Source organism: Nothoprocta perdicaria, unplaced genomic scaffold (assembly GCF_003342845.1).
Source record: "Nothoprocta perdicaria isolate Ctin4 unplaced genomic scaffold, notPer1 scaffold_96, whole genome shotgun sequence".
In the NCBI taxonomy this organism is placed as follows: domain Eukaryota; kingdom Metazoa; phylum Chordata; class Aves; order Tinamiformes; family Tinamidae; genus Nothoprocta; species Nothoprocta perdicaria.
The window spans coordinates 747,936-770,286 of NW_020456265.1; the positions used below are offsets into that span (position 1 = coordinate 747,936).

The 22,351-nt window shown below is 45.5% G+C and overlaps 2 protein-coding genes across 2 annotated transcripts in view; one reads left to right on the plus strand and one right to left on the minus strand.

The window, feature by feature from the left end:
* TTC3 (tetratricopeptide repeat domain 3) overlaps positions 1 to 1,259 on the plus strand; it is a 48,132-nt gene extending 46,873 nt beyond the window's left edge. Inside the window, exon 46 of the mRNA XM_026053022.1 lies at positions 321 to 1,259. Within this exon, the coding sequence (XP_025908807.1) occupies positions 321 to 431 (111 nt within the window). The 3' untranslated portion in view covers positions 432 to 1,259. The remainder of the gene's footprint in view (positions 1 to 320) is intronic.
* A 2,102-nt stretch (positions 1,260 to 3,361) lies between these two features.
* On the minus strand, positions 3,362 to 18,341 carry VPS26C (VPS26 endosomal protein sorting factor C). The gene is made up of 8 exons (XM_026053041.1): positions 18,285 to 18,341; positions 15,404 to 15,547; positions 12,884 to 13,033; positions 9,268 to 9,348; positions 6,991 to 7,065; positions 5,811 to 5,961; positions 5,332 to 5,484; positions 3,362 to 3,919 (listed from the first exon to the last, which is right to left on the minus strand). Exons 1-8 carry the CDS (start codon positions 18,339 to 18,341, stop codon positions 3,837 to 3,839), a joined length of 894 nt encoding a protein of 297 aa, XP_025908826.1. The 3' UTR covers positions 3,362 to 3,836.
* Positions 18,342 to 22,351: the final 4,010 nt, after the last annotated feature.

Here is a 22,351-nt window from a genome sequence, read left to right on the forward strand (position 1 = left end):
TGTATTTGTTACCTGGTAGTAGCTGCATATACAACTTGGTGTAGTAAAAAAACGCATATTTTAATAWTTTGTTACTGCTGCTAGTGATCTTTATCCACCAACACATTTGTTTGCTGCTTATTTGTTATTGAAAATAGCGTCCAGTGTAGATTGCTTAGTACGGCATCAGAGTTAGAGAGCCATTTTCTGACTGCACATTTTAACAAGAGGCTACAGGACCCTTTGGAAAGCGGTTTGCCGAGGGTGTAAGTATTAGCCTACCTGAGGTGAGTGCTTCCCACCAGCCTTGAGCTGTTTTCTGGCTTTCCCTCTCCTTGCAGTGCATCGGAACGTGGCTCAAGGAACATTCGAGCACCTGCCCCATCTGCCGTGTTCACGCGCTGCTACCCGAAGACTTTCCTGAACTTTCTCCGCGAAACAAAYACGTTTAACCTCGCTTTATTTGATCAAACGCTAAGGAAATGCACTGGTACTGCACTAACTAACCACCACGATAGGGAAAGCAAAGCAGGGGTGAGGGGAGCCTAGGAAAGGATGTCGCCCCGGTTGGCTTGCAGAGAGCAGCACACGCGGTGCCCCCCGCGCTACTGGACACGGAGCTGCCAGGCGGCCGCTTTGGAGCTGCCGCAGGCCCAGATCCCTAAATCCAAGTGTCGGGAGCCGCCGCTCAGGCTCTTGGCTGAGGGCTCTCTGACCTCCCTGTGGCCTTCCCTCGGCACAGGGTGAGGCCTGGGCACAGCTCCAGCAGGGAGGGAGGCTGCCCTCCAGAGCTGACATGTTACAAATAAAATGTAGTATCATACAGTAGGTGATGTGCAGGACACGCCAGCAGTCTTCTGGACAGCCCAGCTTTGACTTCTTCCTCGTCGTTTTTCCTGGTAATGATCATGAAAAGCCTAATTACATTATAAATGAAGTTGATATTATTGTGGCTCTAGCCTCTGTATAAATCATCAGCTCAAATTAAACCCATTTAAACAATTTCTTTTAGTACTATTTTGAAGCAAAAATAAAAAGCATTTAAGCATTCTTATGACTTTGTTGCATAGCCTTACTTGGGCTTCCTGGGCTCAATCTTGCTCAGCTCAGCTCTGCAGGGGCCTCAAATTTCCCTCCTCGGTCAAGAGTTGATTTGTTTCAATCAGAACTACAGGGCTTTTATTTCTGGTGAGGCAACACTGTTCAGGTGCATTCTGTGCAGGAATGCTAAGAGTGAGGTAGAGAAGCGAAACAGCTAAAGGGCTGGAATCCCTCCCTGTGTCCCTTCTTTATTGTAAGATTCGCCTCAGATCGCCCAAAGACCAGTCAGATCATGTCCAGCAAAGCACTCAGGAAAAGCGGGAASGCCTGTGGCCTCGGTACAAGCAGGATCACATTGATGGTAAGAGATTAGAGTAGCYCATGCTAAGGATGATTGTATGTTTCCCAAATGGAGTAAGCTATTGATTAAAGCTTCAGCCTGCTACTGTGATAACTGGTATTCTGTGACAAAATAAAGTTACTCCTCCARCCCCTGCGCTTTCCTGCCTTTATTTTTGCTGAGTCTCTTGAGTTGCGGATGGTGCCGGAGGGGGAGCTGAGGCTGGGGGGGTTGCTCTGCCAGCTGTGCTGCTTCCTTCCCTGTTTCCCCAAAGGGGAAGGGACAATCCCAGATCTTGCCCCAAGGGGCCCTCTGGGCATCAGCCCCCAGGGCCAAAACTGCGTGAGCAGGAAGGGGCAGCGCCYTGAGCCTGTTCAGGGCCAGGAATTGCCGTTCCCCATAGGCACCTTTGTGACCAGCCACRGTACCTTTCCTCCTCAGGTCTCATGCCACAGCCCAGCTAAGGCCAGGGCAGCTACTGTTCCAGGAACCTGGTCCTTTCTCTTCCCTAAATACCCAATGGATTCTAGTGCTATTTACAGGCAAGTCTTTCTACCTCTTTAAAGAGAAAGCCTTAGAATAGGTAAACAGCGCCAGCCATTTCAGACCAAGTTCCAAGAGGGCAGATCCCTCAGGCTCTTGTAAGGCAGGTTTATCACCGCCATTGCTGGCTCAAGGCACCCTACCGCACAGCCGTCACGCCTGGGGGCGGCCTCGCGCAGCCGCAGCGGCGGCAGCGGTACCGGCATCGGTACCGGCAGCGGTACCGGCATCGGTACCGACATCATTACCGGCACCAGCACCGGCACCGCCGCGCGGCGCCAGCGGCAGCTCCGCGCGGCCCGCGCTCAGGCGGGGGCGGCCCCTGCGCCGAGGGCGGGGCGGCCCCGCGCCGAGCGGCAGCGGCCGCGCCCCGTGTAACGGCTGTAACGGCTGTAACCGCCGGGGCGGCGTCCGCTGCCGTGCGGGGCGCAGGGGCGASCTCGAGCGGGCTGCACGGGTCCTTATTCTTATATACAGAGCGCAAAATGGGTCTCCAGCTCCACCGTATCACTGCATAAAGCTTCAGGAAAACTTGTCTGAGTAGTTTTCTTCACGCTATTGCTTTAAGTATGAGTAAAAAGGTGACAACCTTATGTTATTCCTCACCTTCTTAGCCTGCCACCTTCCTTACACAAAATTTTATTGAAAACGATTAAGTAAGTGGAAAGCTGTGGCTGTTACATTAACTTTACAAAACAAAGTCCACTCTCTGTTCCTTTTGAGGGAAGTTATTTCTTGGGCTTCCCCTCTACTCACTGTCCTTGCTCACAGGAAGGTCTAAGCTGTATACTGGGAAACATTTTCATGAGTTTCTAAAAGSGTAAATGAATATGATTTCCTTCACTACCATTCTAGCATAGATTATACTCTGAGATGCATGCCAATATTAATTAAGTTCATTAATAAGAGCAGTGGGTTAGTCACCCTTGGAGTGCCCAGTCCTGCACTCAGTCACAACCTGCCACAGCAGGAACATCTTTCCAAGCAGTTTTCCCTACTTCAGAGCAGAGTCGGCCAGAAGAGGCAACAAGGCAGTTTGTGCCGGCTGTCATCCCCAACACAAGAGTTTACAAAGCCCCTCTTCACATCAACACTGGGCTTTGAAAGTATAAGCGGGAGAGATTATGATGCAGAGAATACATCAAGTAGAGTCCCCTGTTAGGACTTTCAACTGATCCTGGTTCTTTAAGGCTATTTCATGCAAACAGCAAAGCTAAAGAGTATAATTTGTCTAAGGCTAGGAAGAGCCAATGCAATAGAGGAGGAAATAACAAAACACACAACGCACGCACACACACACACGCACACACACACACACAAAACAAGCAACTTCATCTCCAAGATCATTTGTTCCAGACAGATTCATATTCCCTGTGTGACCAGAAGAATCTTTGTTTCTTGTTATTTCACATTCACCTTGTAGTACCCATGCAACTCCATGTGATATTTTTGCAGCACTGTTTATTATATCTTAGACCATTCTATTGTGCATTATATCACACATTCAGTATCTCCCCATACATAATATACACAGTATATAACAGGACTTAAAGATTTAAGAAGTCTAAAGAACATTGCGTATTTCAGAACATAGTACTTGTTCCAGAGACAACTTACTACATCGTGCAAGTTGTAGAAGTGCCAAAACCCACAAACCCTTCCGGATTTGTCTGAGAAAAAGCAGGGAGACMCAGCTGTTGAGTCAGAAAGATGGGTGGCAAGGGCGACCAGCGGGACACTCCTGCCTCACGTATTGAGAGCAGAGGGGCAGCCTTCAGGAAGATGCACAGAGCGCTGAACACATGAAAACTACCCGCAGTAAGGAAGAAGGAATGGGATTTTAGTTAAGCTAATCCATGGACAAAATTCCACCTTGTCTTGGAAGCATTTCCTCCTTTTTGGGTAGCTCCTTAGAGGGTTCTCCTGTGGCTGTTCACATTCTGCAGAGCTTCAGGGGGAAGTTCTCTGTGATGAGATGATCGTCATGCAGAAGGACAACGATGTTAACTTCAAACTCTGCGGGAAGAGGGAAAAAAGAACAGGTTCCAACTGGCATGAACTCTGGCATCAGCAGCAGGTTCCACCTGCTTTCCCGTACATCACTTTTCAGGGCTCTTCCATGCTGCTGGAAGACTCAGGATTCTTCTGCAGCCAAGTAGTSCGGCAGCGTAGGGAAGAGCAAGCTGCTGCAGGCGGAACCTGACCCCAACACCCGGGACCACCCGTACACAGATCCCTGGCTCATCCCGCTCTGCTGGGAGCTCCAACATCGCCCTAAAAACAGTCTTTGGCTTGGGGTGTCTTTCTCCAAACCATGTTTGTTGTTTAGAAGAAAGTAGGAAGTGAAAGAGGTGGCAGACAGACCTGGTTGTTAGTGCTGTCAGCGCACACAGAACTTAATACAATATTCTCAGACCATTTTGGCCTTTACAGGAAAGGAACCTAAGCAGTAAATTAAAAAACTATGATGACCTGCATTCCATGAATAAGTTTTCAAAAGAAAATGTACCCAATTGTATTCTATGCTGTTCCAAAAAGAACAYGGATCAGAGCTATGTCTTTAAATGGAGACAGAATACAAAAATCACAGGAAGTTAACTGGAAGGAACTAGAGAGAAAGATATATATAATAACGTATGTATTTATATATAATAAATGCATATAAATAAGTTGTTATCCTTTTTTCAGTATCTTTGTAACAGAATATAAAGGCTCTTCTCAGAGAAGAAGMGATGTATTAACAGTCGCAATTTGTCATTATAAATTACTAGAAGTGCTACACGTAGAACAGAAAGCTATTGATTATTCCACAGGAAAAAAAAACAAAAAAATCACTGTATAGATTAGGTGCAAACATGTTTTTGAGGAAACAGGCACTCTAAACTGGAAAATTTTCCCTCATTTGTCCAAAGATACGCAGCACGAAAGCGGAGGCGGTCCCRGCACGACAGGCTCGTAGCTCGAGCCCGGCACAGCTGGGAACACCCAACAAATCCACAAGAAACCAACGGGCTGTCATGGAGGATCATGAAGAAATGCTGCACAAATTAGAAAATCTGACTTGCAAAGCAGAAGAACAAAAGCCTGGGACAGGGACCTGGGCTTTAAGTGTCTGTTAATGAAAATGCGGGATTTGGCCAAAAATAAGCAGTAAGACGGGGCCCATGAAGATCAAGAGGTGAAGTTTTGTAGCAGCTGTACTTCCGATCTGTGCAGCAGGACAGTGGGAAACAGAAAGGAGGAGGAATAAAAAGGAGCACAGCAGTACGACAGTACTGCTCGAGGARCCTCTAGAGGAGAACCTATTCCCTCCGCTCTCTTGCTCTGTTGACAGCGATTTTCTCGTTACCTCTCCCGCCAGGAGCCGAAGGGAGACGTGGGGCTCGTTCCGAGCACAGATGCCTGCCCAGCCCGGCCCCTGCACTCACCCACTTTGAAGTTGGTTGTTTCCAGCGTAGGGCAAGTGAAGAGCCTGGGAAACACCATGTGTATGGGAATGGGCAGTCCCCTGCAGATGTCCCCATCTGCAATCTGGATATTCTGAATCTCCGTGGCGTCCCTGGCGTAGCCCTCTGCACAGCCTGGGGAGAGACAGGGAGGGATCCACAGGATGAGCAGGAAAGAGAAGAGGCAAAGCAGTAGTCAAAACTCAAACACACATTTACCAGGGAATAACCCCAAAACATTCTGCCCTTTGCCGTAACTTTGCAGATGAGAGCTCTCGAGTTTAGCACTGTGGAGATCGTTTACATTAATTTATGCTTTGGTTGCAACAGCTTTAATTCCCCCCGACACACACAAAAAAGTCTTTTGAGTTGCAGGACTTCTGCCAAGGCAGCACATCTAAGCTGCCGGSGCCAAGGGAGCCCCGTGCAGGGTTTGCCCGCGGTGCTGGGAGGGAGCTCACCGCAGGTCTCCACGCGCACCAGCTGCAGCTCGATGCTCTTGACCGCCGCCTCGGCGCTCTCCACCACCAGCTCCCCCGTGAGCGGCTGCGTGATGACACAGTTGGTGGAGCTCAGGTGGCCTCTGATGAGGAACTTCGGGAGCGAGGCTCTCTGAAAGGACGGGGCGGCAGGGAGGGAAGGGAACAAAGCCAAAGGATAACTGTAAGAAGTGCCAGAGGCAAAAACACATCCTTACAGAGAAGATGAAAAGTTATCTATTGCGGTTATAAAATCAGAAATGGCTCAAGTAACTTTCTTAATGCATGTTTTTAAATAGGCCTCCGTACACAGATGCATTAGGATATTATCTCTTACTGCCCCTCTGAAGCATCCCCGTGCCCAGGGGCAATCTGTCCTGGGAGGATCTAACCCCGCTTCCACACTGCAGCGCATCCCGGAGCGGGAGATGCGGGCTGGAAGCCACYGGCTGGCAGGAGTGGAAGGGATGGTCGGCTTGGGCAGCGCTCCGAGGAGCGGCACCGTGCCTTGTTTTGTCGCGGACTACAACACGGGCCGTCATTTCAGCGTTCTTCCCAGCATTGCAACCTTATCTCCAACAGCAAATATTGGCAAGGAAGGAAAGGACATCTGCCATGCTCATCTGACTCAAACTGTATTGTACTGTATGCTGGTTATACACCGGTTAAAGAGCTGGACAACAGCGCAGCTGTGGATGCGGGATCACCCTTCTAGCAGCATTTCTTCCTGCCTGMTAAAAAGGAGGCAACTGCAGAGGTGCTGACACTCGCTCAGAGCAGCTGGAGGGAGGCTGCTCTCCTACCAGCTCGCAGCAGCGGCCACAGCTGCCTGAGGACAGCCCAGGAGCTGCGAGAGCCTCGCAGCTCCTGTAAGAGCTTGTGGGGCTTCCTGGGGCGGCCCCCGGATACTTCCCGGTGCAGGGGAGCTCCAGCGCGGGGGGTGCACGGAAACAACACGTTTTCTACCCACACCTTTAGCTCTTTCCTTCACCATGCAACTTCTCATGAGTCACACAACCAGAAGACAACAGATTTTTACTTAAAAAGAGAGAAGAAAAAAAGGAAAGAAAAAGAAGAAATTACCTACAGGAAGGCATTTAATCATTATTTTATTTCTCTCATTTAGAATTACCTGAACATTATATATAGGTTAGAAACTTACCTCTTTAACATTCTGCAAGGTTTCAGGGGTAATTTTGAAGTCTACTGGGCTTGGCATCAGCTTCCCTTTCTGTGACTATAGAGGGACAAAAAAGTTCAACTATAAGCTACATGATTTACAAAATATTTGCTGACTACTAAAAAAACCCAATGAAGTCGAGCATTGTTGCCTAGGCTGTTTTTTAGGGCTGTTAATGCTGAAAGGATGCATCTATGTAATGAAGGATCTGACATTTCCTACCTTCATTATTGATACTGTCTAAATTCAAGGCACAATTTTGAATGTGCAGATAGACTGCATTAAGTTGTGGATGTTTTTGTCATTGCACCAAACCACTGTAAGGTCTCCCTTCATAAATCACTGGCATAAACCCTTCCTATATTGAAGGCCAAAACCAAAGCTGACACCTGCAAACTTCCTGGAAACTCCTGGAAAACGCACTGCTAATCTCCCTGAAGCACATCCTGGAGCACTRTGCAACAAAGTTCAATTTTACATTTCAGTGTTTATAAACAACGACAATTCATTTGCCCCTTGTAATGTCTCCTTTCACTATTAGGATTTTGAAAAATGATTCAAGGTGGGAAGGGGATTATAAATAAGCCTGGCCCATAAGTCTGTATCCTCCATGTTCTGTAAAGTCTCCCTCTGGCCTCTGTTACCTGCGAGTGCTCTGATCTTCCTTCTCTCCCATTTTACCTGCTGCCCTTTCAGCAAAGGGCTTGTGTCTCTTAAGCCATCTTGAAGTTTATTAGGAGATCCTCAGTTGATGGAATCCAGTATAGTGCTGTTTTAGTGTTACAGTTTAGCTTCTTAGCTATATCGAGCAAAACGAGACTTTGGAACTGGAAAATACTCCAGTTAGGATTTGCTTTCACTACCGAAGAATTCAAAATAGCTCCTGCTGCCCAGCTGCAAGATGGGAGGCATCAGCAGAAAGACTGACTGTATTTTCTGTGACCGACAAATCCTGGTCAAGCAGGCGGCTAAAGGACCCGGTACAGCGAGCGCTGCCAGTGCGCAGGGTATGTGCAGGCAGACCTCATTAATTCTCCCTGCCTGGGAGATCTGGCCTGACTTACTGACTCACGATCCAGCACGAGCTACACTGGCAACGAGAAATGAAACCAGGAACTGCATAATATATAATTTGTTCACTGTTTTGACAACCATGGCTTACTTCTAATAATGGACCTATATAACGCAGCATAATATATTTTAGAAAATAACGAAACCTTATCAACAGGAGCCCTCTACATAGCACCTAGACAAAACTTTGAAAGGAGTACCACAGTAGTAACATTTTCACCATTTTGCAATTTCACCAGTATTTGTGAATAAGATAAAAACAAGCTAATGCTTTMGGGCCCTGCTACAGAGTTCAAAGGAGCGATGCAAGCAGTATGTTCTAGCAAGTTCTGGATAAAAGAAAAGTATTTAATTAGGCCTGCAYGGTCTGTACTGATATCAGATGCTCTGAGCATGTGTTTAAGCCAATGAAAACTCGAAACAACAAGCTGGGATGGGAACCTCCAGATAACACAGGACAAAGCACTTCCTGTGAGACAGGCAAACTTCAGTCCCACAAAGATACTGCGACAGGAGGAAACTGTCTCAGTGCTGCTATCTGCAGGATCTGAACATTAGTTACCCCGGGTATATGTGCTCACTATATTGCCAACCATGGGCTTGCTTTATAACACTACGGTGCCAAACCTATTTCCAGCTTGGTGCCCTCCTAACGTGGGCATTCYGAGATAGCTAATGCTCTAAAGCAGAGTTAATCATCTCCAGAACAGAAGACAGGTGTTTTTCTTCACCACTGCACTCCCCTCTCCGCCACTGACATTGAGGCTGCCTGGCATCTTTGCCTAAGAAAGGCTCAGATTGGCTGAAGCAGTTTAGGAGACCACTGTAATGTTTAGCTTCTAAAGCTACCACTGTCTCAGAAGTGAAGAGAATGAGTAAGAAAATAAAACGAATACAAGCATCTTATTATCTAAATCACATTTGTACCAGGTAAGACTTCTCTAAATGAAGAAAAACCAACAGAGGTGTAATTCTATCCAGAAGAAACCCCTAGCAGAGAAGACACCTCTGTTCTACTGAGCACTCTGGTTTCAAGAGGAGCTGTTTTGACTCATGCACATCAGAGGTGTTCTCACTGTAAGTTGCAGCACTGCTACTTGTTTCTATGAAAAGCACTGCAGAAGTTCACTTTAAATGAAGGTAGGGAAAAAAAAATCACCTCATATATTTAACATGAAGCATTCTTACCAGCGAGTGCACAATGAATTCACAAGTTTTAGTCAGGTCTTTTGCCAGCAGAGAACGTCGCATATCGCACCGTAGAGTGTACTGGTAGGAACRAGACAGAGGAGAAAAGGAAGAGACTTAGTTAAGATCTCCCTAAGCCTCTTTTTCTTCTTTTTGCTGGATATGTGCAGAAGGCTACTGGTTATTTATACCTAAGACTTCATTTACAAGAGATTAACGGGCAACACACATGTACCAGTGATGGGYAGAAGGGAGTGCAAAGGGAGGAGATGAGACGACGCTGATTTTAGATGCTCCCAGATKAAAGAGTGCTTGTATTTACAGTCCCACAAATACTTTGTGTATTGCAGGAATACACGATAACAACCTACGAGACTGGGGGACTGATTCCCTGACAGAGCAGAACTTCCGTGGGGCTAGAGCAGCCGAGGGGTGTCCAGCCGAGACCGAACACGGCCCCGCTCTCCACGCACTGCGCAAGCGGCTGTCAGTAGGACATATCCACAGCCCTTCTGCCTTTGCTCCCACAGGRAACGGTGGTAACAGACAGAAACCTATTCAATAGGAATCTGCCTTTAACCACAGAAGCTGAACTTCCCAGCAACAGGGCACAAGGAAGTCAAGGAGGAGCAAGGTTAACTCTGCTGGTAACTGCTCCCCACGGGAGCCACCAGCCCGCGGCTGAGGAGCAGGAGGGTGGTTGGTAGCACATGAACCATCCACCTCACCAGCTGGGTCTCCAAAGCTGCTCTTAAACAGCACCTTTAGCTACGCAGACATCACAGGGGACATAGGTGGTGCACCCTTGTACTGCTGATGGTCTGTTTTTCCATTTCGTGGTCTGAAGAAATATAAACAAGCTAGAAAGCAAATGGTCTCTTTATTTAAAGCTTGAGAAATTTTTTAAGCAATTCAAGCCTGAATTGCTTAAACGCCAAAAAAAGAAATATCCAATGAACTCCACCAATTCATCTATGCAACTGTTTTATCAATTTTATCAAATAAATAGCCTTGGGAGAGACTATATTTTCATCTTTAGGGTATTTAAGAAAAAAATATATTGGCTAAGACCAAATCATTAACCTTTTAATTACACTTTATTCTCAGGCTGTAAAAAGAAGCTGAGTAAACGAGAAAAAAAAATCAGAAACATTTACTGTTAAAGCATATCTTAAAACAACAGGTATTTATCATAAGTTATCTGGATTATGGAAAGCAACTCAACCTGCTTGGCACCATTTTTGACATACCTACTGCAAACAACAAATGCTACATTAGGCGGAAAGCCAAGCAGTGGGAAGAGTGCAAATGGTGGGAACGCAGGATAAGCAAATGGCTTGGAGGGCCAGCTTTCAGAAATGTGTTTAACTTGMTTGTGAATTAACCAAAACCCTGTACTGGAAATTGCGAGTTTCTAATGGATGCTGAAGACTGGCAGACATAAGAACAAAGTTTGCCAGAGAGCTGGAGRCAAAACTGGGTAGAGAGCAGTGAATTAGATTTTTGGAAGACAAGGACCAGATCTTCAGACAGGGTTTTCTTGCCATGACTGAGAAAGCATCACCTACCTGCCTGTGCTGAAAAGCAGGAAAAACAGGATCGTTATTTTCTCTGCAACAATGAAAACAACAACAACAAAAGCAAAGAAGTTGCAATGAAAACACTGCAGCAGGCGACGCACATTCAGACAAGACTAGGAGCTTTATTACAGTGGTGATGTCCATTTGTTCACCACGCAGAGCTCCCAGATGGGGAAATAACACAGCTCCTCCCCCGGCACGTAACCCCTGCCCACTGCTGCAAAGCTCTCTCCTCTCTAGATGCAGCTAAACTTGCTGGACTGGAAGCCAACCCTACACGTCTATTATAATACTCAAAGTGTACATCAAATCTAAAATTTCAGTAACATTTTCAAAGTAAGTAACTAAAAAGATGCCACGTGCAAAAGATGCAAAAGATGCAGGTAAACCAAAAACATCACCTCACTAAATACAATTTTGAAAAACACATGGTATTCAATGTCCAGACAGACCGAATATCTAAGAACGGAACAAAAGGATTTCATCTGAGACTTTTCTACCACTGCCACTTCTTTGTACTCCATGAAAACAAGGTCATGGCTAAGGAGTTTAACAAGAAATCAATGTCTAATTCTACAGGTCTACTGCYGTCCTGACTTTTACATTCTTTATTCTTATAGTTAATTCCAGTAAGCTAGTAGGTTGGTTTATCTTTTAATTCAAGACTGTTCTCTATAAAACTTTTCAGTTCAGCTACATTTTATATAGTGTCAAAGCAAATTCTCTCAGTAAGCTCTTACAAGGTGTTTGTTCGTTTGTTTTTTAATAACCAATACCTTTTTATTAGTACTGATCTGCAAGTTTTCATTTAGTGGCTGTCTTTCCACCTCTTGAGCACACAGGACACATCTCCGATGGCTCAGCTAACGCAATGGGCACATGCAAGAGTTGGGAAGACTCTGCCCTCCATCCCCTCTGCCCAACACAAACGAGAAAAGCCAAATAAAACCAAACCAAGACAAATCACACTTTGGCAAACTGGTATTTAACCAAGAAAAGTAAAATTTCAAAACTATTTCCACAGACTGTGTTGCAACTGTGCTGTACACAGAGGTTCGGGCAGAAAACTCTACTCTGCATCTCTACAAGAAGGAAACAATTTATGTTTCTGCAGAGGCGACAAGCTCTCATCACTTTGACTGGAGTCCTCCTTACACAATTACACAGCTGGGTATTGTTTCTAGTCACGAAGGGAGTAGATTCAGCCGAATAACGGATGCAACGTGACTACTGCAGAAGTGGTTAGCTACTGAAACAGCGGCGACGGGMGGGGGTTCACACAAGCCATCTCGTTACCGTTCTGTTTCTGCCATCTTTCCTAGGTTACCTGCTCAATAGGGAAGGGCTGAATCAAAGAGCCATGGAAAGATTTCCTCTAGCAGGAGGATGCTTCTGACAAGGGAACACGGGAGAACAGACTCTGAACATGGGTAGCTTTGTCCCAGTAGGATTTGTGCCTGTGTCTAAGATGGACCTGGTGAGCCAGCCCGCTTCATTTTTTAGTATTTTGAAATATTATTAGCAGAAACAAGGGGTTTTTTAATGCTGAAACTAGATCAAAATTTATTTTTTAACATATCAACATTTATTTTTGGCTATGCACTATATAGTGTGGACATGGGAAATGCAACTTCTTTCACCATAAAAATCAAAACTAGATGAAACTATCAGCATGTAAAATTTCAGTTTCATACTGAATCTGTAAAAAATAAAATCAAAACAAAAAACTAGTACCTGGAGGTAATGATTGCTTGTCAACATGATTTTAGTTTTATGTTAAGTCATACCTAGAAAATACTGTACATAAGGGAAGAATACTATATTACTAAAGAGCTGCTTAAAAGGTACTTTCTTCAAAGGATCTCCAGCTTTCTGGTCATTCTTCGAATTGACRTAAGCAAAAAAATATTATAAGTCACACACTATGAAAAGAGTCTCCTGTAATTTCCTCTACTTCCACAGGAGAAGAGATGCTTTAAAATATATTCAGAATATAAGAAAAGTTCAGATTTTATGTACAGATCTGACTGCCTTACCTGAATATTCACAAAGACGCCATGGTAAGTCTCATACAAAACTTTGTTGCCTTTCACTTGCAAGGGAAACTCAAAAGGAATTTCTGTTTTTCCACTGGGCAGTTTTCCTGGTTTGATCATTTCAATAGTGCTGTTAATAATCTGAATAGGCTGCAAAGATAAATATGAAGAGAATTAAGTTGAAGCAAAGTGATAGCCTCATGATTTCAAAAAGAACCAGCAACATCCGCTAAACAGACTTCCCAGGTTCCCCCAAATGCAAGCATTTCTCTGATGTGCACTTCTCCAACCTTACAACGAAAAAAAAATATTCAGAATGCTTTTCCTCAAGGGAAGTATTTGTGACCTGCTTTGCAGTTGTGTCCAATACTAAGTGGGGAGCTAAAGAGCAGAGTTGCAAGCACCCCAGCAAGCAGGGCTCCACTTCCCAAGTTAYGGCTCTTAGCAGCGGTAGGGACCGGCAGGAGAGCAGGTCGGTGCCAGCTGGGCAGGTAGCTCTCTGCTTCCTCCCTCCCCTGCCCTAAGACCTGTATCTACCACTAGTCTCTCCCTGTAACTATGGGTAACTGTGAGTGGCCTTTTGCCTGGGGAAGCCTGCTAATCCTGACAGCTGCCTGCTAAATGCAAAGGAATAGAGCAAACCCTGCAAAACCAGCAGATGAGAAGGAAACTGTGTGCATACCCAGTGCAGTATGGGCTGAAGCATTTTGGTTTTCTCCAGGGTTTTTATTTCTGGTGAACACACTTAAGTTGCTTCAAACTCTCATTGTTAAGGGTGGTGACGCCCATCATGTTACTCTTCAGTTGTTTTAAATATTTATTTTTAAAACTGCTAGAACTGGAGTAATTATTAGTGTTACTCACATTACTATGAGATGTAATGAGATGAAAGCTGAAATCCCCTTACATTTATTCCAACCTGTGCTTTTAATATGGGAAACAGCAATGTCTGAACCAATTCAATCTAACAGTTCACTGACACTAAAAGAAGTAGCTCCCTTTCTTCTTCTGTGTCACTCTACTTTTGTGCCAGACTTGGACATTCATCTCAGCTGTCAGTAGTGTCAACCAATCCACTGGTTTATCAGGACAAAAAGAACAAACAAACAAAGAAAAGCTAATACAAAAACAAAAATTGAAAGCAACCCCTCTCTTTCCACTAGCCTAGTCAAACGGATCAACCAGAATACGCCAGGCCAAAGCTGTAGATGCAATGCTGACCAAGGGCAGTGAGCTAGATCATTTTCACCCATTATAAAATAAGTTTTCCTTTGTCTCAAAAGAGTTTCTATCTCTCTTTTAAAAGAAAGCTAAATCAACAAATCCAGACYTCACACTCGGGAGAAAAGGATGTGACATTGTTATGAAGAGGCACGCTTAGCGCAGCTTCACCTTGAGGGTCCAATTCCTCTGATCCCCAAGTCTTTTCCCTCTGCTAGACTAGACTGAATAAATAAAATACCCACAGTTTTGCTTCTACTGTTTTTCAGTCACTCAGGGGCTGATTATTCAGACTGTGAACAAATTAATGAGGATACAAATGAAGACTGCTTCAGAACTCTGCAAGGAGGCCAGGCTACCTGGCGCCAGTCCCTTTGCACAGCTCTCCTGCCTCTGGACGTAGCCAGCCTTGCCTTTCACCAGCGCAGCCACAGCACATGGAGCTCGGGATCCCTGGCGCTGCAAAATCCAAGCGCAGGGCCATGCCCAGGGATTAGACTACACTTCCAAACTCAAAGCAGCAGCACAGAGGCCTTCAAGGACTCTGCAGGCCAAGAGTGTCACCAGGAGCAGTTCAGGTCCTGTACTTTGCCTAGCAACACTCTCAGGGGCTCTGCARAAAACAGTCGGATGACAGAAGTCCCACTAAATTTAACTGCGTTATATTCGTGCCTCTCTCTCCCCTCTACGCTTTCTGTTCTTTTTAAATATCCTGCTCCTTCAGCATATCCTCAGTGACCATACTATTTACGCTATTACATTTCAGCCACGAAGAAAACTCTGCATCTAATGTGTGCTCCTCCCACTACATTTTGAGAGGGGATCTGATCAATATGTATAAATACCTGAAGGGGGAATGTAGGGAGGAAGGSGCCAAGCCCTTCTCGGTGGCGGCCAGTGACAGGACAAGGGGAAATGGGTGCAAGTTGAAACACAGGCAGCTCCAYCTCCATGTGTGGAGGAACTTTCTCCCTGTAAGAGTAACAGAGCCCTGGCACAGGCTGCCCAGGGMGGCTGTGGAGTCTCCTTCTCTGGAGATCTTCCCAACCCGCCTGGATGCCRCCCTGTGCCCCGTGCTCTGGGTGTCCCTGCTGGAGCAGGGGGTTGGACTGGATGATCTCTAGAGGTSCCTTCCAACCTCARCCCTTCTGTGATTCTGTGAAACCTCACAGTATAGATAATGCTGAGATTSCTCTGCTTCCTATCAGAGGTTATAACTACCTGAAAACTACTAAGGAAAGATTTAAGAACCCAGACAAAAATTTGCTGCTAAAGACAGTAATCTGCMCCGGTTCTTACCTTGACAGAATTGTAGAAGGCTTCAAACACACCCACACTTTTGGCACTAAGCTGCAGATTCACTGACCCTTCCATTGTTAACGAGATACCTTGGTGCTGGACTGTGTCTTTACTTGTTATGACCACAACTCCCGAGAGAATTTCCTAAGAAGAGAAAAAAAAAATACACAAGAACATATATTTAAATCTATTTCTCCTCCTGTTGTCACTCAAGCTGCAGTGGCATACGTAGCRTGCTAATTTTCAGAGAACTTGAGGAAACTGCTCCCAGAAGATGTTCTAACTTTGTCAGAAAAGCCCAGCCTAGTTGTGCGCATCTCTGGCTGAGGGTATCCGAGTTTTGCCAGCCTGCTGCCTGCACAACAGGCAGGACGACGGCGCGAGCGGGCCTGGCGCAGGAAGCCCCGCACGGCAGCGGCAGAACTCGCAGCATCGGGGCAGGGGACGGGAACGCACGGCGAGTCCAAGCGGAGGCCCTGCAGCAACCCCGAGAACAGCCGGCACCAGCACRAACGGATGGTGACCAAGAGCTGCCCTAATTCTGTGCTGCTCTGTTAACAGGTTTTAATTAGCAAAAGCAATTAGGTTATCGCATCAAAAAATGGGCACAGCTGAACTATAAGCAGCAAGGACAATCCTGAACATATGAACTCCTTTATTTAGGAAGGCCAATTTCCTRGCACTGAGCATAACCCATTCCCAAGCTACTATCTACAGAGCATCACGCAGAAAGACTCCCYGTATTTGGGACAAATGGGAGAAGAACAGCTTCAAGTTAACATTTTATTTTCTAACATTGAACCTCTCTTAAGAACTAAAGGGCAACTCAGAAACCCTTCCTAACACAAGCTCTTCAAAAACCACTGTCTTTGAATAGAGAGGAGTCAAAACTATTTTATACTTGAGCTGTTTCTATTACATACTGCGAGACAGCTGAAGTTCGTGTGTGTGGGGAAGCCTGCTATCACTTGTGAAGTGCAGGAGCTCCCTCGCCCCTTTACGCACGAAAACCAGGTCCTCTCTCAATCCGAAGCTGTTGGCATACCTGTACTCTTTCTCAGCCCAACAATTAGCAATCTTGGTTTAGACCCACAACTTCTTCCACAAGTTCTTCTGTTTGCCAGGTTGGCCTTTACTTTCTTAAAAAATTGTAAAAATTACAAATAATCAACACTGAAATTCCCTATTGATTATAAGTGTTATTTTATTTCCTTTAAAAAGCATGTAACAGCCTGTACAGACTTGCATAATGCTTAACTATTTTATAAAATGCATGCCAAACTTTTTCCATTAAAAAATATATAGAAACAAAAAGAAACTACTAAGAGCAAAGCTGTTAGCTACTCAATACTGAGTAATGAAAAAAAAATAGGAAGTGAAGAAACTTCAGCTTAGCAAAAGGATCGTTTCAAACAGCAAACACACTTGAGTTAAGCTGGTTTAACATAATAGGTGGTTAACTGAAGACAACTGTTTTTGTACGCACGGACAGCAGCTAAGCACAAGATGCAGTCTCTAAAGATACCTGCAAAATTTGTTTGACCCCTTTCTGCCTTTCTATGGAGAAGCTTAATTGGCGGTAAAACTTTTACAATTATCATCCAATCTTTGCCAGTAATTATCTTCTGCAGAAAAGTATTACTGGTCTAAAATAAAATAAGTGCAGTAGAATTAATTCAGAACAAGAGCCAAACTTTTCTGCATAGAATATTTTGAAAAAAAAAATGAAAAAAAAAAAAGAGAACTGAATGATTAGGAAAGAGAGGGGCACTACAGAGCAACGCGGGATTAATCAGGGTTTCAGTGACATGATAATCAAGGCATTCAGTGTTTAAGTTAGGACACAGAAAGCTAAATATGTCTTAGTAAATTTTTTTTGTGCTCCTATATTAAGCTGTTAGAGGCATAAGGGGATACTACTATACCAGTGCATAAATTTAGACATCACCTTCCTTCATCTCCAAATGTAGCTTTAAATAAACAAGAAAAGCAAAAATAACTCACAATAAGCAGACTTATTGCCTTCAGATGAATAGTTAGACACATTGGGGTGAACTACGATTTTTTTTTTAAGGAATCTCTTCATTTTCAAGTGCTACTAATGAAAGTGCTGAAGCTATTATTAGGATAGTTCACGTCACTTAAGTGTATAGCAATCACGTAATTTCTGCAAAAAGAAAAGCTGAATACGTTCCATGCTTAATTAAAAATAAATTTGCAACTCCTTGTTTTGCATGCAATGTGCCTAGGGAATGTCTATCAATAATTCATGCTGCACTTCTAGGGCTCAGCTCTTTCATCACTGTGTCTTCACATCACTCATACCTCCAAATTTCAGCCAAACAACTAAAAATGTAAGCCTTTTTCCCTTGGAGTTAAAATAGAAGCAAACAAACAATTCTGCCACATATAGTTACTATAAAAGCCCATTTAATTTTGACTTTAAGACAGCAGACGTATCCTTTCCTTGTGTAAAAACAGCTCCAGTTCACAGAGCTTTAAAGCAAGTGGGGAGAAAAATGAAGACAGGCATAGCATTATGATACTGAAATAACCAAGTTCTTTAGAAACGTATATTAATAAAGCAATGCCAGGCAGACGCAGAAAGCAACCTCTACCACTTCGACGTGACACCTAAAAGGACACGCGATTCACAGAACGGTAATTTAGCCCCAGAGCCCCTTGCCGCTGAGCAGATGCTCGGTAAGCCCTGTTCGGGTTTGCTTAGAGCAGTTTTCCGCCCCCGGGGGCATCTGAGGAAGCGAAACGCGCTTTAGGCGCTGCAAGAGGCTCGGGACGTGCCGCAGCAGCAGCCCCCCTGCCCCGCAGCCCCCTCCGCGGCGGCGGTTGTGGCGGTTGCGGCCGTTGGCGCCGCACTCACCCCGCACCGGTAGACCTTGTTGGCGCGCTTGATCTTGATGTCCAGCGCGGTGCCCATCGCGGCGGCGGCCCCGCGCGCTCACGTGCCCGCGCCGCCCCGCTCACTCTTCCGCCGTCATGTGATGGCGCCCCACCCGGGCCGGGAGGAGAAAGAGCAGGAATTGCGTCCCGCCGACATCCGGGTCCCCCCCGCGGCGCCATTTCCCGGTAGCCCTGGCACCGGCTGGGCGGGGTGGAGATGGCGGCCGCAGATGGAGCCGCCCCGGCCGAGGCGCCGCTGACGCCGCGCGCGCGCCCTGGAGACTACATCTCCCAGCGTGCCTTGCGCGGCCGGCTGGGCCCGGCGGGCGGGGAGCAACCGCAGTGCATGCTGAGATGTGTAGGAGCTGGCGGCGGGAAGGCGGTGGCCGCTGGCAGTGCTGCGCATGCGCGGATCCGCGGCGCCGTAACGGCCGCGCTGGCTGCGTAGGGCTTGGCGCGTGCGCAGTGGTTGCGGCGCGCGGCGGCCGTTGGCGGAGGGGGGCGCGGGGGCATGGGCGCTCTGCGGCGGGGCGGGAGAGGGGAGGAGAGGCCGCAGAGGCGGTCGCTGTGCGCTGTATCGGAGGGAGCACCCACGCAGCCAGGWGTTTAAAAAGGCAATACTTGTTAGGATATGCCTTATAAAATACGTTTTCTTAACAGCTGGGGCGAAGGAACAGCCTGGCTGGAAGACGTAGCAGGTGAACAGCTAACGTGTGTGGTMACTTTTGGGCTCCGAGGAAGGTAGTTCAGCCTTGCCGATGTGGACTGTAAAAAATTCCCATGACATGAGGATTGAATTTGTTCATCACTGGTACTTTTAAGTCCTGGAGGAAATCTGCACAACATAAATCTTGTTCCGAAGTTGAGTGCTGTATCTAAACTGTAAAGCTGCTACTCCAACCATCTTAAAAAAAAAAAAAAAAAAGGGAAAGGGGGGGAGGGGGGCAACCACTTAACTGCAACATTAAAAGCACAAATCTTACTAGCCTGTAAGTTCTGCTTCTTCTGTTCAGAAGGTGGGAGTTGCTCCGTTTGCTCCTGAGGTAACTAGTTTCTGGAGTGGGTTGTGGTGGGTTTCTGTTTTTCAAGTACTGTGAGCCAAAATAACGGCAGCCCAAAGCCTGGACAAAAAAATCTGGGACTGTGAGGCTGCTCTCAGCTCGCCCTGCTCTCACAAATGTACGTGAAGGCAACTGAGGGCTACAGTCGAATTTGTCTCAGAAATTCTGTCTTCCGGTACGTCTTTAGGTGGCCCAAGATACTCCTGGAGCTGTTAACTGGTGGTGGTACAGATCCTTAAAGCCTCAATGCTAGAGATCTTCTTGACCTGAGCTTGATGACTAATCATAGCGGGTTTTTTATTACACTTCCCAGTGAAAACTGATTACACGTATAAGTCTTGAAGACTTTAGAGAATGAATAAACCTTTCAAGAACTCTGAAGTGTGTGTTTTAATTTAATTGCCTAGCATAAGCAAATGCTCTTTTTTAGAGATGGGTATTTAGAAATAATAATCTAAAGTTACTTTTTTTTTTTTTTAGCTTCACATAGTTAAAAGAAAAAAAAAAAGAAAAAAACATAAACACAGAGCCCCCATCAGTGCTGGGTTAACATGACCCAGCAACAGCTTGCGGAGAGATCATTCTTAAGCAAGAACAAACTCCAGGAATGATGGGGAAGCACCTGCAAGTTGCATGAAATTTGATGCAAAGCTCCATGTCTGCATCCTGTCCTCTTCACTATGTGAAGCCAAGGGTATGGTCATATCCTCCTCCCCTATGGGCATGTTTTAATACTAATACTGTAAGCAGAAAGACCACCTCATCATCCCTGTACCCCCTTGCAGCCCAAGTGMTTATAGAAAGCTTAGCAGAGTAAGAGCCGGCACACTTGGAATTTATTGTTCTGGGAAAAGAAGTTTGATAGCTAAGTTATTCCACATCCCGTACAGAGCGTTTATGTCAAAGGTAGAACCAAAGTGCTAAGTGCAAAGCAAAAGGAGCATTTAACTTGGAACACTGACTGCTAGTTGTATTTTTTTTTTTTTTTTTTTGTAATTTAGCCTAACAAGAATTAAAAAAGGAAAAAAAATATTTGGCAGCCCATGTTGTTGTCTTCTGAGCATACCGATTTCCTGCCGCCACTTCCACAATCAGGTGTTTATCACTGCTAGGAGACTTCTCTAAAGGGACTTCAGTTACTTATTTCTAGGAACTGGAGCCTCGCGTCCCGAAAAAGCTCCCGCGGGTGCAGGCGGCAGCCGCCGCTCTGCCTGGCAACGCGGATCGCCACAAACAAACCCCGTGGAGCGCGCTGGCTCCCGGGGAATGCTGAGGCCAAACGGGGGCTCGGTGCCAACGGGCCAGTCCCTCCGTGCGATCCCTGCTGCCCTGCCGGCCTTAGGGACCTCTTTGGTGAGCGTGACCTCCAGTGCGGCGGATTTGGGCAATCCAGAGCTGAAACCAGCCTCACCTCTAGCTCAGCTCCSCAAAATCTGACACCGTGATTCTGACCGTGATTTTAGTGAGATTTTCACTTCTCTTTAGTGTGATTTTCACTTTCACTTTCTGCTTTTAACCACTTTTATCCCAAGATTAAAGACGGGACTTATCATGGTTAAGTGCTGCTTGAGGGGAAGATGATGGATCAATAGGTGATCATCACTCACATTTTCCTGTTTGTTTTGAACATGCTACTGGTTACAGGCATAACTATAACTCTTCATAGGACCTGATTTAACCCAGTTCATGAAAGTAATAAATTTTCCAGGCTGAATATCCACCTCGTATGGAATCTTTGAAGGATTTCTGCCAAACCAGTTGCACGGTTGAAGCCTTAGAGCAAAGGCTTGCGATTTGGCAGCGACTCCTCTYATTGTCAGGAGTGTGCGGCCTCCGTCCACTTGAAAAATCCACCCCAAATTTGGACAACTGGTGAGAGTGAAAATTTTTAGACAGCATTTGGCCAACGGGAGGTGCTTCCTTTGCACCGCCGAGGATCCAGCCCGCCGGTGACCATCCCTCAGGAGCCACAACCACTGCAGATGGGAGAATTCGAGAGCTGCTTCTGTTTGTTTGGAGCCTTCTTCAGCTTCTGGGACTTTGTAGGTGTCATTAGGGTTACAGAGTTAAGAGAGTCACATAGGAAATGATGATATTAAGGTTTTCTCTAATCCTTAGATGCTCTCTCTGCATGTGCATTTTAATGAGAAAAATCATACCRAGTATTTGTTTCCTTTAAAGGAGTTTTCTTCTTCCTCCTGTTTTTTTTTTTTTTTGAACATAATTTTATTTAGAAGATATGAATTGATGTAGAAATACACATGATATTTGACATGACAGCTCTTTGTTACTTATTTAATTTGTATAATTAATGTTGCTGGTTCATTCAGTGCTGCATTCAGCTACAAGAATAAAATTGAATAGATCCRTCCTGCTTGTTCTCGACTTGGTCACCAAGATGAAGACCAGAAGTGCACGAATGTTCTGAGTAAATGGGAGCCTTCACTTCATCCTGGATGTAACTCTATGGATGCAACTGAAGCAAACCCAAACTTGACTGTGAACGTCAACCATTGTTTTCACGTTTTGCTAAGCCAGAATTAGCACTGAGCTAGAACAACTTATCACAGATGAACCTCAACCAAATGGACACATTCTGTTAACTGTGGTAGAATGTGACACGCGCTTGGTCTCTGGATTTAACTGGTCGCCATCAAGATACTGTTTTAACAAATCTCTTTATTGTTTAGAATGGTCAGACTTATATTTGCCTCAAAACAAATTGTATGTATGTATTGACTGGTAAATAATTATAGCATTTATAACTTGCAAGGTCTARTCAGTGCAAAATGGATACATATCCATAGGGGTGCTGAAACATATTTCTTCTCCTGCTTATTTAATAACTTTGCAATATCTGCAGTCTACAGAGCAGCAGTACCGTAAGATATTCGGTGGGATAACTTGTGCAGGTGGTGCACGTACACTGAGCTGCAGCCAGAGGAATGGAGGCATCCTCTGAAGTACTCGTCTCATGGTAGGAGAG

What these genes read in the sequence shown, in the direction of transcription:
- VPS26C (XM_026053041.1), bottom strand. Translation starts at nt 18,341, where the DNA reads ATGGGCACCGCGCTGGACATCAAGATCAAGCGCGCCAACAAGGTCTAC. An exon ending in AATTCATTGTGCACTCGCTG is followed by an intron (nt 7,066 to 9,267) that starts GTAAGAATGCTT and finishes GTCCCTCTATAG; the next exon opens with TCACAGAAAGGGAAGCTGAT. An exon ending in GGTGCGCGTGGAGACCTGCG is followed by an intron (nt 5,485 to 5,810) that starts GTGAGCTCCCTC and finishes GTCTCTCCCCAG; the next exon opens with GCTGTGCAGAGGGCTACGCC.